This window comes from Brachycentrus maculatus, unplaced genomic scaffold (assembly GCF_059751285.1).
Source record: "Brachycentrus maculatus isolate JH-2025_06_01 unplaced genomic scaffold, ASM5975128v1 h1tg000244l, whole genome shotgun sequence".
Classification (NCBI taxonomy): Eukaryota; Metazoa; Arthropoda; class Insecta; order Trichoptera; family Brachycentridae; genus Brachycentrus; species Brachycentrus maculatus.
The window spans coordinates 1,989,784-2,012,723 of record NW_028280995.1 but is presented as its reverse complement, the minus strand read 5'-3'; the positions used below and the strand labels follow the sequence as shown (position 1 = coordinate 2,012,723).

At 34.5% G+C, this 22,940-nt stretch overlaps 2 protein-coding genes across 2 annotated transcripts in view; both read right to left on the bottom strand.

Moving 5' to 3' along the window:
* The window catches only part of LOC148306311 (transmembrane protein 47), a 69,603-nt gene that overhangs the window by 42,226 nt on the left and 4,437 nt on the right, over positions 1 to 22,940 (bottom strand). The gene's annotated exons all lie outside the window — the stretch shown is intronic.
* Positions 10,024 to 14,700, bottom strand: LOC148306312 (uncharacterized). Its single transcript, XM_088265232.1, has 2 exons — positions 13,045 to 14,700; positions 10,024 to 10,198 (listed from the first exon to the last, which is right to left on the bottom strand). The coding sequence occupies exons 1-2, from the start codon at positions 14,413 to 14,415 to the stop codon at positions 10,175 to 10,177; spliced, it is 1,395 nt and encodes a 464-aa protein (XP_088121358.1). The 5' UTR covers positions 14,416 to 14,700; the 3' UTR covers positions 10,024 to 10,174.

The following is a 22,940-nucleotide window of genomic DNA, read 5'->3' as shown; positions in this document are numbered from 1 at the left end:
GGTGTATTAGAAGACCAAAATTTATTTCGTTTTATACAAGAAAACCAGATTTTCCGTGATGGTTCAGTGCCAGTGGCGTGCACAGAGTTTTTAATCAGGGTAGGCAGTAGGGTTGGGCAAGGAAAAGGCATAGTAGGTACTGGTCGTGTTTCTATATAGAACACGAGTAATCCAGGGTAGGCACTGCTTTTCTGCCTATATAGCATGTCTCTGTTCAGTGCCTAGTTAGGCTTGCTATTGATGTATACGCATTCCATTATTTCAGCAATCTTCAAGTATTGTTTAATGACATGACAACGCGATAAGAAAAACAAACAGGATTTTATATTGACATCTCAACAAGAATGAAGAAGAATCAGTAAGCCGGGGTATTTACAGAGATTACGTAGCATAGCCTGGTTAAGTGATCACTTTACACACGTGTAACATTCCTATTCTAACCATGATTTACAACCACACCACTCAAATTTCGGAACTCGTATATATCCTTTGATTGACACATTCTTTCACATTCAGGTTCACGGCACCATCTACAATTGAGTTGAGTAAGCATTTTATTTAGCACAGACTTCATGAAATGTATGTAAGATGCGTATTGTACTTATAAGTCAAACAGGAGTTGTTTATTGATATTGATTTTACCATCTTTGAATAAAAAAAAACAACAGATGTCGATAACATTTCGGCCAAAAAAAATTGTTTTCAATCAAAAGACAATTATCGCAAATATAAATGGTTTAAAAATACTTTTTCAAATACTTGAAAGTGGTCAGCTATACACTATCCTGATATATTTTTTTTTGAAAATATTTTGCGATTAAAATAATTTTGCTGTAAAATGTGTAATGTTGAGACAAGTCTACTAAGGTATACCAAATATTAGTATGTGATATATAAGAGTTTCTCCTTAATAAAAAAGTTTCTTTATATCTCACCAATAGATGTCTCTAGTGAAGTTCTAGTGATTCAAGAACAAAGTTTCTAAATTGGTTCATATATATATATAGAACTTCCAAGAATTTGAGTAGTGTGGTTGTCAATAATGGGTAGAATTGATGAATGTTACACGTGTGTAAAGTGATCACTTAAACCAGCCTATGACGGTCGTCAGCCCCGTAAATGCCCAGACTTCCATATTCTTCTTCATCTTTGATGAGATGGCAAAAAAATAGTATAAAAAAAATAGTAAAAATAGTAATAGTAAAAATAGTACTTAAAAAAACTTATGATCTGTATTAATTGATGCAATATCGAAAATTCAACCTGTGATTGAGAATATGTTATAGAAGGCACTGGTTCCTTAAAATAAAAATAAACATGGAGATATTAAAATCACGTTAAAAAATAACTTATTCTTATATCAGTACGTCAAAGAAACTTATGTATTCTTGTTCCCCATGTCTGGACCCCATTCTCCGAGCGATGGGCAAGACGAATAAAGTGTAATTGACAATAATTGGCAGAAGGGTCACCAGACGCGAGGGGCTGAACTCTCGGGCCAGAGTTCAATTCAATTCGGATTCAATTGTCGCATATTTGCTTCATGTGACGAGACAAAGATGGAAATCTATTCAAGTCATTGTCATAATTCCAAACACCTGAGATCACGTTTCAATGCAACAGAACTCAAAGGTAAAGAAATAATTTTAGGTAATGTATCGCTCACTCCTTTCTACAACGTCATACATAAAAAACATGATTTTTCAGGACATCGTTTAAAAAGTTTAAAAATATGATACAATGTATTAAAAATAAATATCAAGCCACTTATTGAACTTTTTGCTGTGCAACAGATCTTTTAAGGTGAAACCTGAATGTTTTTTCTCCATTTGAAAAATATTTAATATATTTAAAAAAATAATTGAACAATACCTTTTCTTCAAAATGCAAAAACAACACTTTCTGCCCTGTAGCGGGTAAATATTAAGTAAAAACTATGCCGCTTTTGATGGAATATAGTACATTTTCTGGGCATTGCGAAAACATGCACGACTGAAAATTGACGATTTTTGATATATGACGTTGTTGAAAGGAGTGAGTGGTATATCTTAATTGTAACAACAATAGGGCTAAATGATTAATACGTGAAATAATTTAAACTAACTTGCACAGAGGGGCGCCGTGGCGTAGTTGGGTAGACGCACGACTGCGAAACTGGCGTCGTGGGTTCGATTCCCGCCAATCGCAAAATAATTTCAAGAAAGATTTATTATCAATTGGTATGGGTGTTTGTGATGTGTTTTTTACATTTACCTTTCCTATCCTTACTATACGTATACGCGTGATAAATATTTACATTATGTTAAACCTACTTAATAATGTTAATAAAACTAAAGACACGCTTTACAAAGTTATACAAGCGCAGTTAAAAAAATATAAGCAAGTTTAAAGAAAAATAATAATTTGGCCATCTCTTGAAATCCAGCTTTTTATGTCGGCAATCGGGTTCCTTTAAAAAAATAGCTGCATTTATCACTTGAACCTTGGATCTCAAATTTCGGTTCTACATCTTATCCAGACTATTATGGCATTAAAAAAGGGTAAGTTTATGTTACGAAAAATCAAAAATATTACGAAATATTTTTTTTTATGTGAGAAGATTTATCATTTTACAAAAAAAAACTTATATTTTTGTTACGCAGTTTACAATATACCATATTTTACATATCTTGCAGAGTTACAAAAAACAAAATATAATACAGAAAAGATTATAATTTAATAATTAAAATGTAACTAGGTTTTAAAATCACTGTAAATATTTTATTATAACTAAGTCATAATGTCTACCGGTGTCGAAGCTAACCGCTTCTTTATCAAGTATTTATAAGTTATAATAAAATATTTATAGTGATTTTAAAACAAAGTTACATTTTAATTATAAAATCGAAAATCTTCAAAAAAGTTAGTGCTTCATATATAAATTATATTACAATTTAAAATTATGAAATCGTAGTGCACCTTTTTTCGACAATTTTCATTTAAGATTTGAATACACTATCCGCCTCCGTAGTGTAATGGTCAGCATGCTCGGCTACCGTTCTGGAGGTCCCGGGTTCGATTCCCAGGGGGGTTTAATAAATATAAGTGATTTTTTCATTCTAATATTTATTCAATATTACACTGGACAGGTACCTGAAGTGGAGGGCTGATCACCTTTCCTTCATGTGTAAAGAGCGAGATAACACTGCGTTTATATGAAGCAGTGCCCTATGCACCATTGGGGTGCGGTAAGGGTTTTATTATACACTAGAAGAGGTTATAGACCATGTTCGATTAATCGGGCAAATTACTTCGAGTATCCGTTCGGTCTTGTTCGATGTTTTGCGGTGATCAATCATTGTCACGTCTGCAGTCTACCTTCTACATTACGCGTATAGAGCCCTTTACGCTTTCCGGTCATTATGTGAACATTCCACGGGGAAGGAGGGAAGAAAAGGGAGAAAGGGAGGAATAATATCTCTCTATTCCTGCTCCAGTGGAGACTGTGATTAAAGACAGGGTCTGGGTGTGATTTAAGGTTTTTCCATGAAGCGACTACCCTGAAAGTAATTCAAATTACCGAGGACATTACTGGGATCGTTTTTAAGCCCATTAAAACTTGAAAGGTACGTTATAAGATATCCACCGCGCGGCGCTCGGTATCTGCGTAGCACGCTTCAGTAACTCTGCCAGAAAAAGTAACGTTTTAACGAAGGACATCAAAGTGGTGATTTATAATAACTCAAATCGCTCACTCCTTTAAACAACGTCATAAATAAAAAATCGTCAATTTTCAGTTGTGCATGTTTTCGGAATGCCCAGAAAATGTACTATTTCCCAGCAAAAGATGCATAATTTTAACTTAATATTTACCCACTACAGGGCAGAAAGTGTTGTTTTTGCATTTTGAAGAAAAGGTATTGTTTTTTTAAATTTGCTAAATATTTTTCAAATGGAGAAAAAACCTTCAGGTTTTACCTAAAAAGATCTGTTGCACAGTAAAAAGTTCAATGAGTGGCTTGATATTCATTTTTAATACATTGTATTATATTTTTAAACTTAAAAAACGATCTCCTGAAAAATCAAGTTTTTTGATTTATGACGTTCTTGAAAGGAGTGAGCGAAATGATACAACCATTTTATTCCTGGGGCCGAACGGACTAAGGCGTTGTCCTAATACAACGTGTTTACAGGACCATCGCAAATTGAATTTGTGTGTTCTACTCGACATTGTCAGCATTGACATCGCGCACATGGTAAGTCGATATTCATATCGTGGTGTGTCCCAATATTTACATAATTTGTTTTGGACTGAGCTTTGATATTTCCCTTTTCCTCCTTCCCGTCCCTCTTCAAGGTATATTCATATTAAATTACATTTGTGAAAATTTGTAACTGGAATGTTACAAATACCGGTTTTTTGTTACTCATTAATGTAAATGTATTTATGTAACTGTTCTGTAAAATTTCCAAATAAAATAAAATTAAAAATCTACAAATAACGATCGATCTCGAACAGATGTCCTAATTGTCATTCGCGCGACCAATTAGGACACTTATTCGAGATCTGTATGTTTGATCGCGGATTCGTACGAGTACAATCCGCGAGAACTTGCGGTGGTCTCGTTATCGCGTTGTATTAGCACGACGCCTAAGCACTCTCAACCAAATTTACGGAAATAATAATGTGAATATTCGTTTGTTCAAAATCTTAAAAATTCTAAAGTGATGATCCTAAGTACGCGCGTATTATTTTTTATACACTAGATTTTTCATTGGCAGTTAAAAAAATATTTTCGTAAAGCAGCTTCTATGGCAGCGCCATCTGTTGAACGCAGCAGTAACACAAGCAATACTAAACATAACTAATGGCGGACAGCGTGCTTCTCGAAAAGTACTGTCACTTTCAATGTATTCTTTTATTTAATGGACGTCTCATAGATTTTTTAATATTTCATTGTTTCATATTGTGAAGTGATTTAGAAAAAGTGCTTTCTATTTTCTTTCTTTCCGTTAAACCAGACTGAGCAACAGCAACGCGTGGCCGGGTGGGTACAGCTAGTTTATATGTATGTATGTATATATATATATATATATATATATATATATATATATATATATATATATATATATATATATATATATATATATATATATATATATATATATATATATATATATATATATTTATATATATATATATATATATATATATATATATATATATATATATATATATATATATATATATATATATATAAGTACACATATATTTTTGCCATTTTTGTTTTTACATACAACTATGGCAAATTCAATTAATATTAAGTTTTTGAATACTTTGAAAAATACGTCATTCGTCACGTCTTTTACAAAATATCAAAGGTCAAAGTGAAATATCAAAGGTATTCAATCGTACAAATGTAATATTTATTATTTAATATTTGATGGATAAGTTGATAAAACCTAAACACGTTTTTTTACTGGTAAATATTAACATAATGATATTTATGGGAAAAGTCAGCAATGAAATGTAACGAGCATGTTTACGCATTCTATTTTAGGAAATAAGTCATATTAAGTGGGATAGCGTGATGACTAGAATAGATTAAGAATAATCACAATTCCTGTGGTTAGCATAAACTCAAATGATAATTGTTACGGCGCCATTAGTGATAGTGTAATAGCGCGCATAGCGTAATAGCGACCGCGATATTACTAGTACAGTAGAACCTCGATATAACGGACTAATCGGGGGAGGCGGTGCCGCCAAAGCCGGAAGTCCGTTATATAAAAATAGGTTTGTTTATTAATATCTAAAAACTTATAGGTATGCCAAATACTTGAAAGTGGTCAGGTTAGGAGTCGTAACAATCGACGGGTATGTATAAGGAGATGCATGAACGTGGAAGAGGCAAAGAATGTTTGCAAAGACAGAGTGGTGTGGCGTTCTATTCTCTCTGCCTACCCCTGCGGGGAAGTGGCGTGATGGTTAGTTAGTTGGTTAGTTAGATAGACATAAATAAACAAAACAAAAAACAGAAAAAAATCCGCTTATTGTCTTCGGAAATTCGTAGCGACGTTGCTGTTTCATATCAAAGCGATTGGTTTCAGTATTCATACTTTAAAAAAAGGAATGAAGTTTTGTCTACATTTTTGAAGTTTGCTCTGTAAAATAAGAAAATGCGTATAATATATACCCATATAACCAGTGGCGTGCACAGAGTTTTAATCAGGGTAGGCAGTAGGGTTGGGTAAGGATAAGGCATAGTAGGCACTGGTCGTGTTTCTATATGAAACGTAAGTAATACAGGCTAGGCACTGCTTTTCTGTATGTATAGAATGCACGCCCCTGTGTATAACATTACATATAGAAACACGACCAGTGCCTACTATGCCTTATCCTTACCCAACCTTACTACCTACACTGATGAAAAAATTGTGCACTCGATTGTGACAGGAGTGATCACCTCGCCTTCATGTAAGTAACGCTCAAGATAAAACTGCGTCCATACGATGCAGTGCCCTGTGCTCAATTGGAAGTAGATAATGTTATAATAAGTTAGAAGAAGATAAAGAAGAAGAAGAAGGAGAAGAAGGACCTTCATCTACTCGGATTTTTGTCCGTTATATCGAGGTTATATTGTACTATGCCGACTCGAGGGCGCGTGCCCGTATCGGCGCGGAAGGAAAATGGCATTACTGTAAGACAGAAAACACTTACCGGGTAAGGCGGTTCTTGCTTAGAAGGAAACATGGAGAATGAGAGGAAAGTTTATTTTTAACATTAAATTAATTAGATTCAGTCGCCCGACGAGACAAGGCACGTGCTTGGAGCGAAGAAAGCGGAAAACTGGAAAATTTCAACAGCATCTTGCGGGTAAGGTCGCGTACGAAGAAATCGTACGCGACGAAGGAAAAATATTTATATCATACAATCATCTATTTGAGTATCTTTGCTATATCTTTATCGATCTTTTCATCCTTAGAAAACATTTTATTTTAAATTTTTTATACAATCACCTATTTGACTCTTTTTTTAATATATTTTTTTATCTTTCCATCCCTAGAAAACATACTTTTCATACAATCATCTATTTGACTCTCTTCTTCATATCTTTATCAATCTTTCATTCCCTAGAAAATACTTTTTTTTTTTTTAAATTACATTTTATACTACCATCTATTTCACTCTCTTTTTTATATCTTTATGAATCTTCCCATCATGTTTTTTTTTACTTTTTATACAATCGTATATTTTACTATTTTTTATACTTTTAACAATATTTTCATCACTAGAAAATAAACTTTTAAAAAACTTTTTACACAATGATCTATTTGACTTTTTATCAATCTTTCCAGCCCTAGAAGACATACTTTAAAAAAAGTATAATCATCTATTGACTCTCTTTTTCATATCTTTATCAGTCTTTCCATCCCTAGAAATTTTTTTTTTATCTTTTATAGAAAAATCTAATTCACACTCTTTTTTATATTTTTATCAATCTTTCCATTCCCAGAAAACATACTTTTTTTACTCTGTGACACCAAATTAGTTTACGAGTCTGCGTACTCGGTGAAGACAGGCGAGGGAAAAAGAAGGAAAACTACATTTCGCAAGGGTTGGAGCGGGACGGCAAGCTCGCGCAGTAAGCGGGAGGCATCATCGATCGTCCCCCACCCCTAACAGTCGGCTGCATTTTCCCCAAAGTCCGGGCTGAACGGGAAAAGTCGGATCATACAATTTCCTGGCACGTAGTAACAAGGGTTAAGAAGCTTGTCAACTGACCTCCCGACTGCAACGGAATTAATGTACCCTTTTGCGGCGGGGCCAATCTGATGGAACATCTGGGCGAGATTTAAAGATACCGTTCGAAATTCGGACAAAATTGGACTATATGTGACGAGCGGAATGTTAGAAAAAATATAGAACATTCCATTTTATTATACAAATTATCATTTTCTACATAAAAGCAAGCATAAATAAACCCTTTTTTATAAGTATGATATATTTTAAAATAAAATAATATTATATGATTTAAAATGTTCACTTTTATTTACCATTATTATCTCCCGTGCGTATTTATCTCGTGAGAATAAAAATCAACAAGGCCTCATTTGGTACATGTATGTATGCAGTAGTATGAAGCTGCTCACATCTTCACTAGGGAAAAAACACTAGTTATTCTTTAAAAAATATACGTAGAACTGAATTTATGACGTCGAAAATATTGTCACTAGAAAATAAAGAAATATCTAAAAGAAAAAAAAGATGCGTGAAAAATATATGATAGTTTTAATTAAACTGAACGAATTGTACACATTTATATGAAAAAAATATTTAAATGAAATTCTGAGAATAGTCATTTACTTTTGGTCATTTAAAATGAGAAAGATGTTTATTATTATTATTATTATTATTATTATTATAAACATAATTACAAATTACAGATTACGGTAATGTGCCCTCACTGAGGTTTTCTGTGCCTAGGGCACATAATTTATTAAGAATAAGATTCAGATTAATTCAGAAATATTTATAAAATTTTGTTTAAGAAAAAAAAACAATTTGATAGAATATGCGTGTATATAAGAAATATTTTGGCAGGCCGTCATAATAAAAACGCTCCGTCTATGAAAACAGTAACCATTTTATTTTATTAGGCGATTGGAAATATACGATAATAAAAATAGCGAGTGATTGAAAAGTAATGAAACTGGTTTTGAAAATGTGATTTTTTTATTTGTGAAAAAATTAATGAATTAATTAACGGATTTAGAAATGGCGACTGCGATCAGAACCAAAGGAACACGACCACGTTGAATACATTAATGGGTGACAACAAACACTCAGGCAACCTGATCAGTTAGATCTCAGTTGGATTTCAGTCAGTTTAACGAGGGGATATTAGGTACTGCGCTATTTATCCGAAGGCCTCACTGATGCGGGGGGGTTTTGTTTTTGTTAGGGCGGGCTCGCCTACTTTGGGCGGGAATCCGTGCGCGCGTCGCGGTCGTCCGTCGGCAACTGCCGCCCTAGGCCGCCCCGCGCCGCCCTCGCCCGAGAGCGGCAAAAATACACCGCCCAAGGACCTCCGATCCTCCAACCAGACGATTCTCACTTTCCTTTGTACGCGCCAGGACCCGCAGCCGAAGGCGCCGAGCAAAAAGGAGTCAGACAAAATATACGGAGAAAACAAAAAAATACTTTAACCCTTCACTGCATAGTGCAATGATACCTTTTTTTTCTTCGAGCCGCATACATATATTTGTAAAGCTTTGCGGGCCGCAACACTATACTGGTATGACAAAAATATCATGAAACCCACCCACCACCCCCGTTTTTTTGGAAAACCATTTGAGATTTATAGAAATATGACCAAAACAGAATAATAATAGCGCGCATATTTGTCTGTCAAATGTTTGTTTTTTGGGAATAAATCTAGCGTGTGCAGTAGCAACACTCTTATACCAGATCTGATGTTGACACGACAACGACCATCCTCTTCGGGTTTCCATGTCTGTACGTCGAAAGTCGAAATAAATCTCAAGATATACGATTCTATATTTATAGAATGCCAGATTTTGTAAATCATGTTCCTGATAATAAATGTGTTGGGGGCCGCACAAAAAAGCTTGGCGGGCCGCAGGTTGAGTATGGCTGGCATAGTGTATCAAATTTGTTACACACCCAAAAGTTAGTGTTAAAACGTTCTTTAAAAATATAAGCAACTAGTCTTTGTTGTTATTGATTAGATACATTCATAACTCACGAATATAGTTCATAATTTAGCCAAAAGACGCGCTATGAACGCCAAAATAATAACTTCCCTTGTCTCTCGAAGACGAACTGTCAATGCAGTCATGCAGTCAAAGTCATACAGTGAAGGGTTAAATATATATTTTGTATATTAGAAGCATTGTTAGCTTTGTGGTATGGTAATAACACCGCCATCCGCCTCCGTAGTGTAATGGCTAGCACGATCGGCAACCGTTCTGGAGATCATGGGTTCGATTCCCAGGGGGGGGGGGGTCAAATAAATATAATTGACCTTTTTACTCATATATTTATTCGATATTACGAAAAAAACAAGAAAATAAATCGACTACAAGGTAAACAATTAGAGCTTCATAGCACAAGCCTACACTACACTTATCAATAAAACGAAAATAATTTTTACTGAAGACGACATTCAGTTTAGATCCAAGTGTTTTTCGGTATCTGAAAAAATAATAAAAATCAAATAGCACAATCTCTAATTTGATTCAAAAACACTATATGAAAATGGCAAATAATTCACCAAAAAATGAAAATAAATATTTGTTAGACTTTGATTAAAAGCATTATATATTTACCAGGGGTTCCCAATCTTTTTTAGCCCTATATATACATATGTATATATATATATATATATATATATATATATATATATATATATATATATATATATATATATATATATATATATATATATATATATATATATATATACATATATATATATATATATTATTTTTTTATTTTTTTTATTACTATTTTTTTGACATTTTTTTTAAAAATAATTTTTATGTACACAATATGAAATTGAGTTTTATTATATTTATAAGAATTCAGGATTGAAACACAGAACAGCAAAAAAGAGTAAAATATTTGTGGTTTCGGATAACGATAGAGGATTGACTCACGGCGCCCCTCATTACTTTCTACGGCGCACCAGGCCGCCGCGGCGCACACTTTGGGAACCCCTGATATATACAGTGGAACCTCAGTATACGTCTGCTTTGAAATAAGTCCAACTTGGTATACGTCATGTTTGGACGCGAAACATTTTGTTTGGTATACGACCTTCGTTTGGAATACGACTTTCACCGCTTTTTCCTAGCTCTGACACCCTTATCTGATATACAATTGTTAAAGGCCATGTCTGTCGCTAGAGCGCGCATGACATGAAACGATAGACTTGAAAAATCGATGTCGAATGAGATTCGACATCGATTTTTTGCTCTTAGATCCCATGTCGGGTGTTATTCGACATTTTTTTTATTATTAGTATTATTTATTTAAAATCCAAGCTTACATTTTTGTCACTCGTATCTATTACAACAGTATGTGGAGCAGAGGACAAAATATTTTTTTCCAATTGGAATGTAACTGTCTACCTAGATTTTATTTTAATTTTGGGGGACTGGAAAGGGTTAAACGTGCTAAGGAAATATCGTAAGTAAACCATCGTCATCATATTTTTTTTCTTGTTTTAATAAAATAAACAATAAAAGCATTAAAACCCCAATCACAATATTGTGACCTTTGTGCGCAGAAATAGTAATTATTATCATCGTGAACTTTTCAGATAGTGGATACGGTACGTTTCCCGTTTCGACCAGTGGTTCCCAAGCAGTTTTTCACGCGTACCACTTTAACAAAGACTTCGAAGTCGTGTATTTACTCTTTATAGCGTTCGCTGCACTTACATCGATTAAAAATATATTATTTTGGCGACACCTATTATACAGGTGGTACAAAATTAATCACCCTATCGGAAGATGTTATAATTTTTGCAAATGGCGTCGTACGTCAATTATATTTGACATTTATGAATTAGACAGCTGCGGTAAACAAACAGATTGATAAAACTAGCACAAATCGCTCACTCCTTTCAAGAACGTCATAAATAAAAAAACTTGATTTTTCAGGCGAACGTTTTTAAAGTTTAAAAATATAATACAATGTATTAAAAATAAATACTAGCCAGTTATTGAACTTTTTACTGTGCAACAGATCTTTTTAGGTAAAACCTGAAGGTTTTCTCTCCATTTGAAAAATATTTAGCAATTAAACAATAACATTTCTTCAAAATGCAAAAACAACACTTTCTGCCCTGTAGCGAGTAAATATTAAGTTAAAAATATGGCTCTTTTGCTGGGATATAGTACATTTTCTGGGCATTCCGAAAACATGCACAACTGAAATTGACGATTTTTGATTTATGACGTTCTTGAAAGGAGTGAGCGAAATGTGTATCAACACTGGCGGCAGACACTTGACGGATATCATATTTTCCACTAAACAGAAAAATGTAAAGGTCCAAATAAAGATATTCATTCATCACTCAAAATCGTTAATTTATTTATTCAGAAAATAAGTTATTCAAAATAAAAAATCGGATGATTAATTTTGCGCCATCCTAAATCTGTTTGTTTACTGCAGCTGTCTAGTTCATAAATGTCAAATATGATCGACGTACGACGCCATTTGCAAAAATTATAACATCTTTCGATAGGGTGATTAATTTTGTGCCACCCTGTAGATTAGATATTGAAAGCTGTCCCACCGCATACCCAGATCTGATACAGAAGCATCTAGGCTTCCTGACAGATCTGCTCTTGCAAAGCAATTTTTGTACATTACAGTATAATAATTACAATGATAGATTAAAAATATACTTCGGAAATGTTTTTTACCAATTAAATTATTTCAGTCGAGAGATTCCCGCGCGTACCCCTTGATGCAACTTCTGGAGGTACGCGTAATACTTATTGGGAAACACTGGTTTAGACTTGCACTAATCACGCATGTCACGTTCTACATTCTAAAACAAACATTATGTGGAGCACGATGCATTACTCATCTTTCAGCGGCCACAGGCTGGATATGACTGTAAATATCGCTCACTCTTTTCAAGAACGTCATAAATTTAAAAAAAACTTGATTTTTCAGGAGAACGTTTTTAAAGTTTAAAAATATAACACAATGTTTTAAAAACAAATATCAAGCCACTTATTGGACTTTTTACTGTACAACATATCTTTTTAGGTAAAACCTGAAAGTTTTTTTCTCGATTTGAAAAATATTTAGTTTAATTTAAAAAATAATTAAACAATACCTTTTCTTCAAAATGCAAAAACAACACTTTCTGCTCTGTAGCGGGTAAATATTAAGTAAAAAATATGCCGCTTTTGCTGGGATATAGTACATTTTCTGGGCATTCCGAAAACATGCACAACTGAAAATTGTCGATTTTTGATTAATGACGTTCTTGAAAGGAGTGAGCGATATGTGTGACTGACCTCTTCAATCTGCGCTGGCTCGTCGAGTGACGAGTTTCTACTGTTTCCTGATGATCCGGTCGGAAGAGTGCATTTCGCGCAGTCGAACCAACACTTGAATCTGGACTCGGTCTGTCTTCTTTGGGCGCGGTCTCCGTGCCGCCATTTCCAACCGGAAGTTCTCCCCAGTTTTCTTCTCCTGGTCACTCCTTCCTGCGTTTCCTTCGGCTCCACTACGGGATCTGGTATCTCTATGTCGTCGACTCTGGCTCCGGAGAATGCGGCCCTTATACGCTTCATGAGTTCATCCATCCAGACAGGAAAACGACGAGATGCGACCTCGTGGTCTTCCACGCGCGTAGGAGGATTGGACTGCCTACTGAATATATGCCTTTCATTGTTATCATCCGAAACTACGGTTTCTTGAGGTAGATCTTTGAAGCCCAATACTTTTTTCAAGCGATTATATTTGCTTTGGGTGTGTTCAGTCTGTGGGGGACAGTTATTGATATCATTAGGCGAAGTAATGTCGTCAGTTTGAGAGCTCGCATCGGTTTTAAAAAGGGTTATGATTCGGCTGAGATTACTCTTGGATCCCTTTGTATCCGCTTTGGTCTCAACTTGGACAATATTTTTGGGTGTTCGGTTGCCAAACAGGGTTTTCATACGAACAATTCTATCGTTCGGATTGACTGACGTACTCGAACTTATTTCTACAACCTCGATATTTTCTTTTGGCTTTTTAGGCCTGATGAATGTTTTAAATTTTCCAAAATTTTCCGAGAAAGTATCTGCAGAACTGCCGCCATCTGTCGAATGTGTATCGCGCACTTTGCTAGATGCTTTCATACCAAACAGAGATTTCATGCGTCCGATTCCATTTTCATCTGGCGCTGTGGTATTCGTTGATGCATAGTCTGGTCCATCTGTGATGACCTCTACCCTTTGCATGCTACCGTCCATACCCAAGAATGTTTTAAATCGTACAAGGACACTTCCTGGAGTTTGAACTCTAGTTGTAATAGTTTCCACAGGTCTATCGTCAACGGTAGGATATATCTCGGAAGCGGTAATAAAACTGCGAGGAAGAGGACGAGCGGGTTCGTACGCAACAGACCTGGGTTCCCTGAACCAGTCGGCATCTTGATACATGAATAAGTTAGAATCGCTTACGCAGTGGCGTTGGATATTGCTGTTTAGGGAATACGGTCCTCGATATGTGCTTTCCAAGGTGCATATCCTTAGATCCGTAGACCGTGGAGTATAGTGATACGGAGGTTCGAACTCCTCATTGGGTGCCGTTCCTCCCGAACCACCGCACTGCTGGAACATATTTGTTGTACGCTCCTTCATTTGGTCGATTCGATCAGATTTGAACATTTTCTTCGCCATAATGTCTAGTAGATTGTAGCACCAAATTGAATCACGCGAGGACACTGGCAGGAATCATTAATTACACATAAAGACACCCTCATAACATCGTAACACCATACTGTTCGCAGGTTTCGTAGGGAAGAACCTACTCCTTTCCTTTCAATAATAATTTATTCCACATTGGTACAAAATACAATCGAATTTCGTGTAGAATACCTTCGGGATATGGTCACATACAGCAGACGCGATACTCGGTGAACTGATTACGAGTGCCTTTGGAGGGCCGTCTAGCGTGTGACTACCGTGAGGCCGCAACAAGTCCAATGGATATAAATATTGATTTTGGTTTATTACTTGATCTTCGGTTCTCGTGGGTATTTGGAAGGCTTCCTAATGGTTCCGTTCAACAGGAAGTAAATATATGAAAATGAGTTATCCTAAACATTCTTTATAATCTCGCAAACAGGCGCCAAAAATTACATTGTGAAACAAATATTTTCTCGTATGAAATTTGTCCGAAAGTATTTTGTGCTATAAAGTATTTATATACTTAAATACACACATTTGTTAAAAAAATATGGACCATTTTTCATCAACTTTGAAGGAGAATTTTAGTAAAATACTTATTTCAAAATACATTCGTGCCGTATTTGGAAATTATCTCTCATTCACAATTTGTCATATTTCTATGGTGAATTGTCGAAAAAGGGTAATTTTTTTACAAATATATATCCGTTTTAAAGGTGCCTCAACTTGATATGAAACTTGTATCGTTCTTCCCTTTTTTATGAAAGAAGATGGAAGTCTGAGCATCCCAGGGCTTTAAAATTGAGATCTCATTCGTAGGGTGAATAATCCAGTGTCCGATATAATTAATAATGTTAATATTGTTGAAAAAAATCGAATCGAAGCACAAAAATTAATTAAAATACAAAAAATAATCGTTAAAATAATAGTCAATACAAACTGGATACGAATTTGAACGTATTTCTTTCTTTTAGCCTTCAACGCCGTGTTTAAAAAAAACGCAAAAACTTAAGAGACACCTGATGTAATAATATGTAAAATATTTCAGGGAAATATTTTTTGGTTCAGAAAGCCAATATGACTCGGTGTAAAGGAGCTTTAAGGTGATTATTATAAGCTGCCATAGTAATGACAAACTCGGGAATATTTACTAGACATATTATGTAACGTTACAACAGCACAATACATGTTGTCTAACCAACATGGACATCGATAGTACCTAAGTCTTGAACTGAATGTACTATACTCTACACCAGTAAAAAAACATTAATGAGCGTGAATAATATTTTGTGGTATTTTATAGTCCGAAAATACAGAGTTACTTTCATTTACTCTCGCGATGTAATTTTAACTTTTTTTGCACAGGTTGATGAAACGGATGACCAGAACACTGATTACATAAGGAAGTTCACATTTTAATATATAAAGATAACTTTGACATTATTTCTGGATCATTTTTTCTCATGTTTTCGGCATTTTAAAACTGGTTGTCGATCAGTATCACCAGGAACTTAATGATACCAAAAAAAAATCTATGAATATATTTTTAAACTGAATAGAAGTAAAGTTTACAAAATACAACTCTAACTTTGATTTTATACACATTTATTTATGGTACTTTTATTTATGGTACTATGCTTTTAAAACATTTTCCTATAAAAAAATCTTCAAAATCTTGTTGGATTTCCCGGGATTTCGGATTTATGGGGTTCCACTGTATTTATATTAATAATAAAAAAATAAATAATAAAATCACTGAAAGACTGCGCAGTACTTTCCATGAAAGCGAGAGCGGAAAATATCAAGGGGCATTTTTCCCATTTCCTTCGACATCATGAATGGCAGATTATGTAAGTAAGACCCCACGCGTAACGCTCTCTGGGGGTAACGGAATAAATTAGGTTAAACTAAACTGACCATTTCTTTTTGTCCTCAAAACGGGACATATACCAATTTTTACGTAATAGTTTGTATATTCAAGAAACACGTATTTTTTCACAGTTTTTATGAATTGATAAAATGAAAAGGAATGTTGGTAAAGAAAATAAGAGGAATAAATAGTATCAATATGAAAAAATATTTATTATTAGATTAAAACCAATATTTTTAGCTTTTCCACTTTTTTATTTGACCAGCGACCGGGTTTCGTCGTTACCGACATCATCAGACTGGACATCGCCAGTCTGATGATGTCGGTAACGACGAAACCCGGTCGCTGGTCAAATAAAAAAGTGGAAAAGCTAAAAATATTGGTTTTAATCTAATAATAAATTAAAAATGCAATTCCATCACGAAGTGTCAGTGGATAATATAAATCTATTGAAAAAATATGTTGTTTTATACAGGGATAGGCTTTTTTAGATGGGAATTACATTTTTTGTCCGCCTCCGTAGTGTAATGGTCAGCACGCTCGGCTACCGTTCTGGAGGTCCCGGGTTCGATTCCCAAGGGGGGTAAAATAAATATAAGTGATTTTTTCACTGTAATATTTATTCAAAATTACCATGGACTGGTACCTGAAGCGGAGGGCTGATCACCTTTCCTTCATGTATCAACGATCAAGATAACACTGCGTTTATATGACACAGTGCCCTATGCACCATTGGGGTGCGGATAAGGGTTTGATTTATTATGTACAAGGTTTATAGATCATTTAGTGGATTTTTGTTTTTTCCAGCTAATTAAATATGTTTTTATTTGAATCTGTGTTGGGAACAGGAGGGATAATCTAGTGTGGGCCAAACAGGAACTTCTCAGCATTTGCTCACTGCTGGGAGGAAACCGCGTAAAACTCCTCAGGAGATGGCGGACTGTTGACTGTCATCAGCAGACCTTCCGTTCCACTAGAAGAGGGTTCGGCATTTTGTGTCCTACTTTGGTTTATGTTACCAATGTCCTTCACTATTTTTATCATGTATACAGGGATAGGCTATCTAAAAATGGGACGGTCCCGTTCAAAACGGGACGTATGGTCACTTTAGGTTAAACGTTCTCGAAACAGCGCAACGTGGCCAAAACTTTCATCACAAAGTTGGCGGCCGAAAGCCTTAAAAATACGTCGTTAAGCAAATAAAGGGGATTAAAATAAGGCGATTTCATCGATGGTATTTAATACCATTAAAACTTCCGGGGTCGGCCGGGCGAGCGAGCGGAACACTCGCGTACATTCCGATATCGCCTCAAATACTTCGTTTATTCTGGTCCGAGCATGCCTTTAATAAAAGTATGAGAATTCTTAAGGACATTAGGAAAAAAATGCGTACTTTATAGACTAGGTTCTGAAGTTCTAGTTCTTATGAAAAAAATGCGTACTTTTGAGACTAGGTTCTATAATAAAAAAAACTGTGTACTTTTGAGGTTGGGTTCTGAACTTCTAATTTTTATGAAAAAAACTGCATTCTTTTGAGACTGGATTCTGAGCTTCTAATTTTTATGAAAAAAGTACTAGAAAAAAAGTTTAAAAAAAACTGCGTAGTTTTGAGACTGGGTTCTGAACTTCTAATTTTTAAGAAAAAAACTGCGTACTTTTGAGACTAGGTTCAGAACTACTAATTCTTAGTAAAAAAAACTGCGTAAGTACTTTTGAGACTGGGTTCTGAACTTCTAATTTTTATGAAAAAAACTGCGTACTTTTGAGACTGGGTTCTGAACTTCTAATTTTTAAGAAAAAAACTGCGTACTTTTGAGACTAGGTTCAGAACTACTAATTCTTAGTAAAAAACTGTGTACTTTTGAGACTGGGTTCTGAACTTCCAATTCTTAGTAAAAAAATGCGTACTTTTGAAACTGGGTTCTGAACTTCTAATCCTTATGAAAAAAACTGTGTAGTTTTGAGACTGGGTTATGAACTTCTAATTCTTAGTAAAAAACTGTGTACTTTTGAGACTGGGTTCTGAACTACTAATCCTTAGTAAAAAAACTGCGTACTTTTGAGACTGGGTGCTAAACTTCTAATTTTTAGAAAAAAACTGCGTAGTTTTAAGACTGGGTTCTGAACTTCTAATTCTTAGGAAAATATACTGCATACTTTTGAGAAAGGATTCTGAACTTCTATAGAGATAAATATTCCAGTCATTTATCTACCGTGCTCCCTTCGTGTAATAAAATATTAAAAATATATTACAATGTAATATAACAAGTATTTGGTCAAAATGTTGTAAAATATAACTATATTTTAATTTTATAATATAATTATTAAAAAATAACCATTTTCTTATTTATTAAAATCACTACTGTCCTGACGAAGAGACGAGTACGTGTCGAAATTGGTAGGCAAAAATCTCGGTGAGTGGATATACACTAAAATTACTAATATTTTCGTAAAAAAATAAAGAATAAAAATAACTATTTATATAAGAAACCCAAGTGTTGGTTTGTTTATGTATGGGTTAAAAATAACGTGAGAATGGGACGAGTTGAATGTATGTGAGTTTTTCAGTGCCGCTGAATAAAAAAATATGTGGAACGTGCGATACTGTAAACACACAATTATGTGAAATCTCTTCATTAACGTTAAAATATTATTATTTCATTAAAAAGTGATGACCGACTTTATTTCGATTTACCATAAAGTAGGTCACAAAATCGTAATCAAATCATTAGATGATATTAACTCCTATTGGTAAAGACTAATACTTTTCACTGATAAGATAAAGTTTAAAACTTCAGACAATTTACTATTAACTAACTAACCATCACGCCGCTTCCCGCAGAGGTAGGCAGAGAGAATAGAACGCCACACCACGTTCATGCATCATAATTCATGTTCATAATTTACTATTATTGCTTATTATATCATATATGACACTAGATTATGCACCCTATTTATATATATATATATATATATATATATATATATATATATATATATATATATATATATATATATATATATATATATATATATATATACATTCATATATATACTAGTAACATACATGTAATTATTATTATAATACAATACTTAAACGCATTTAATTTCAATGAATTTTGTCAGAAAAAAATATATAAAAATCATGGTTTTCAACCCCTGCCTTTTGTATAAAACATGGAATTTTGTCTAGCCTCATACCAGTCTGATGATGTCGGTTACGAAGAAACCCGGTTGCTGGTAATATAAAATTAAAGAGGAAAAAACTACATAGTTGTTATTTTATTATATTTATATTTTTAGATACCTTTATTTTGACCGGTTATATTTCGACTTTTTTATTATTTATTTATTATATTAGAAACTGGATTATTCACCCAATGGATGATATATCAATATATAGGTGTCTCAACTGATATGAAGCATCTATCGCTTTTGTATAAAATACTATGGAATTCTGAGTTATTATTGAAATCCTTGAGCTGAAAACTATGTGTAAATAAGTGAATCATAGAAATTCTTCATACAATAACACTTGCGTCATTCCAAAACCAAATAAAGCGCAGTCGTCTGTTGAAATTACGGCACGGTAAGAAAATTAAACAATAACCCATTCTTCATAAGAAATAACGCAAGCCAGTACTACAAAATACAAATACAGTACAATAAAAAACCACAGAACCAAGATTTTTTACCAGCTGTACCCGGTTTCTAAGGCTTAGTCTGGTTGAATGTAAAAGAAAGGAAAATGCTCAAGAATTCGTAATCAATGTTGTGCCAAAATTTTAAAGCAATCAGTGAATAATAATAATAAACTTTATAAAATAAAACATCTTTGTTTTAACCACTTTTTATTGGTACACTTTTTCCAACCGGTTTCAACAATAATCTTGTCATCTTCAGTATTCATAACTATGCGTATTTCAATGTTTTAGAATTAGTACATAAACCCTGAAGACGACAAGGTTCTTGTCGAAACCGGTTGGAAAACGTGTACCATTAAAAAGTGGTTAAAACAAAGTTGTTTTATTTTATAAAGTTCATAAAATGTGCCACAAAGTATCTGCGAAAAACATTCAAGAAATAATTTAGTAAACTAGACTTATTAAATATCCATTTTTAATTAATGTTTTACTTAGTAAATACCACTATTTCTTAAAATCTACTGTGACACGTGTTTCGATGCATTCCGCATAATTTTCAACACCGTATGTATTTCAATTAATGAAATTATTTAATATATTGTTCTAGATAACGCTGTACTGCGTTGTTTAGTCGCCAAATGCCGCCTATACACGCCTGCATTGCCCTGCAAGCGCCCAGAGCAGCCTACTTAGTTTCGAGAATAGGTATCTGCGAAGAATTTTAGGTATGCGGTGGTTTGACTTAGTGAAGAATGAAGAGATAAGGCTTAGGACGCTGCAAATGTTGGTCACTACTGTCGTCAAGAAAAGGCGATTCAGTTGGCTTGGCCATGTACTCCGCATGCCTCCCGAGAGCCGCCATCGAGCTTGCTTCTTTTACAAGGCATCAGGTTCGCGCCGCCCAGGACGACCACTGCTGACAATTTGTCGGCAGATCTCGTCTGAACATCGGGACGCGAACCTGACTTGGGAGGATGCAAGGGAACTAACGGCCAACAGAAAAGCCTGGAGACAGTTTGTGGACTCTATATGTTCCACATAGAGAGCGGATATGATTTAATTAACTTTTAAATGCATACGTAAGGAAAATTTTAGTTAATTGTATACAACATAGTGATAAAAATTCATTTAAGATAGGTAACTGGAAATTTTATCAGTTGATAAGAGTTATAAATTACGAAATAGCGAATTATTTTTTATCTAAAAATGTGGCTCTAACATTTTTGATACGATGCCAAATGTTAAAAAGATAAAAAGTTATTTGAATTTGGTGTATCATTTTATGGAAAAAAAAAACACTTTCATGATTGCAAACGCCTTGGCACTGTTCCGTGTCTGTCTGCTATGTTGGTCGGGGTTGTGGAGGCGTCTGTGTACCGGCCACCGCCTGGTTGGAATCGGAAACGCAGCATTGGCATGATTGTAAATACTTCAAAGACAAGATGACCATTTTCCATGTATACACCTAAAATGCAGCATTGTCATGATTGTAAATACTAAAAAGACGAGATGAATAGCAAACAGTTTGATATTTCAAATGTAAAAACATATTCAAGCAGAAATGAACACATTATCACGATGAACAGTGCGAGAAATGAGCCCGACACTTCATGCGTGCGATATTTTTAGAGCGTAAATGTAAATATTAAGTATGTTCCGTTCCGATTGGAGAAAAGAGATTTGCGAAGAGATTAATTTTAAAGAAAGGTAAAAAAACAGTGAATATTTTTTATTTTTTAACTTAGTGGTCATTTAAAAAAAAAATAAGATATGTTTATATTGTATATAGCTCGGCTGTCCAAACTCAAAACACAATAAGGAACATTTTTTTTGTAGTACGTTTTTTTTGCATTTTTGGACTAAGTAGATGCTACATAGCCCAAAAATGCACAAAAAACGTACCACAAAAAATGTTCCCTTACTGTGTTTTAAGTTTGGACAGCCGAGCTACTCACTGTGATTTTTGTCTAATGGTTTTGAGAGGTGCCGGTCTCTTCGTCAGGACAATCACTATACCAGCATGCAAACAATACTAGACGTCACTACCATAGCACTATTAACACACTTACACCTACAAAAATATTAAACACGTGCGCTTTTAATCGGGTTTATGATCAGGGTGATGCCGAAAGCTCAAGGATTCGTAGCCGGTTGTATGTGTTTTGAAAAAACGAAGGAATACACTTATGACTACTGCTACTAATATTAGAGGATGGAACGCCACACTCTTCTGTCCTGACATACACTTCTCGCCTCCTTCAAATCCATACATCTAGTCATACATGCCCTCCGATTACGCAGACTTTTCACACCACCAAATTGTAGGTTCTGATTGATCTGATCGTACCAATTATTTTTCGGCCGTCTTCGTTCTGTTCTTCCGCTCACATTCGCCACATATATTTTCTTAGTCATTCTCTCGCTATCCATTCGCTCCACATGCCCATACCACCTTATAGAACTCTCCCTAATCTTTTCAATTATCTCTTGTTCAGCCGAATTGAAGTTTATATGTATGACATTATTTTATACGCAGTGAACGTGATAAATGAATTGTATATTGTAGGGCATTCCGAATATATTATAGTATAGTAATATTTGCATGCTGACGTAGCCGTTGTCCTGACGAAGAGACGGGTATATCTCGAAGCCGGTAGATTGAAATCTCGAAGAGTCGTTCTATACTAACATAAGTTAGATTTTCTTAAAATGTTGACCTAGTTCAATTTCACCCCATTTCGCGTTTCTTCGAGCTATTGAAATCCCCGTTCTATTCATGGCCGGCTTTACTTTAGCGAGAATCTATTCCCTGGGGTACTTTCATAATGTTCTAGCGCAATTCCCCGTCGTATTACGTGTTCTACTTAATTCTTAATAAACTCGAAAGAACAGTTTTAATTCACGGACACAAACGGGTTTCGCGTGCATGGAATGACACTTTCAGATAAAATAACGCAGGTACCGTAGAACAGGGCTACTTGAACTTTGATGTGTTACTTGAG

Bases quoted from the DNA above. Each gene is read 5' to 3' on its own strand.
- LOC148306312 (XM_088265232.1), bottom strand. From the start codon at position 14,415: ATGGCGAAGAAAATGTTCAAATCTGATCGAATCGACCAAATGAAGGAG. The intron at 10,199-13,044 runs GTCAGTCACACA...TTATTTTTTCAG, and splicing joins AGCCAGCGCAGATTGAAGAG to ATACCGAAAAACACTTGGAT.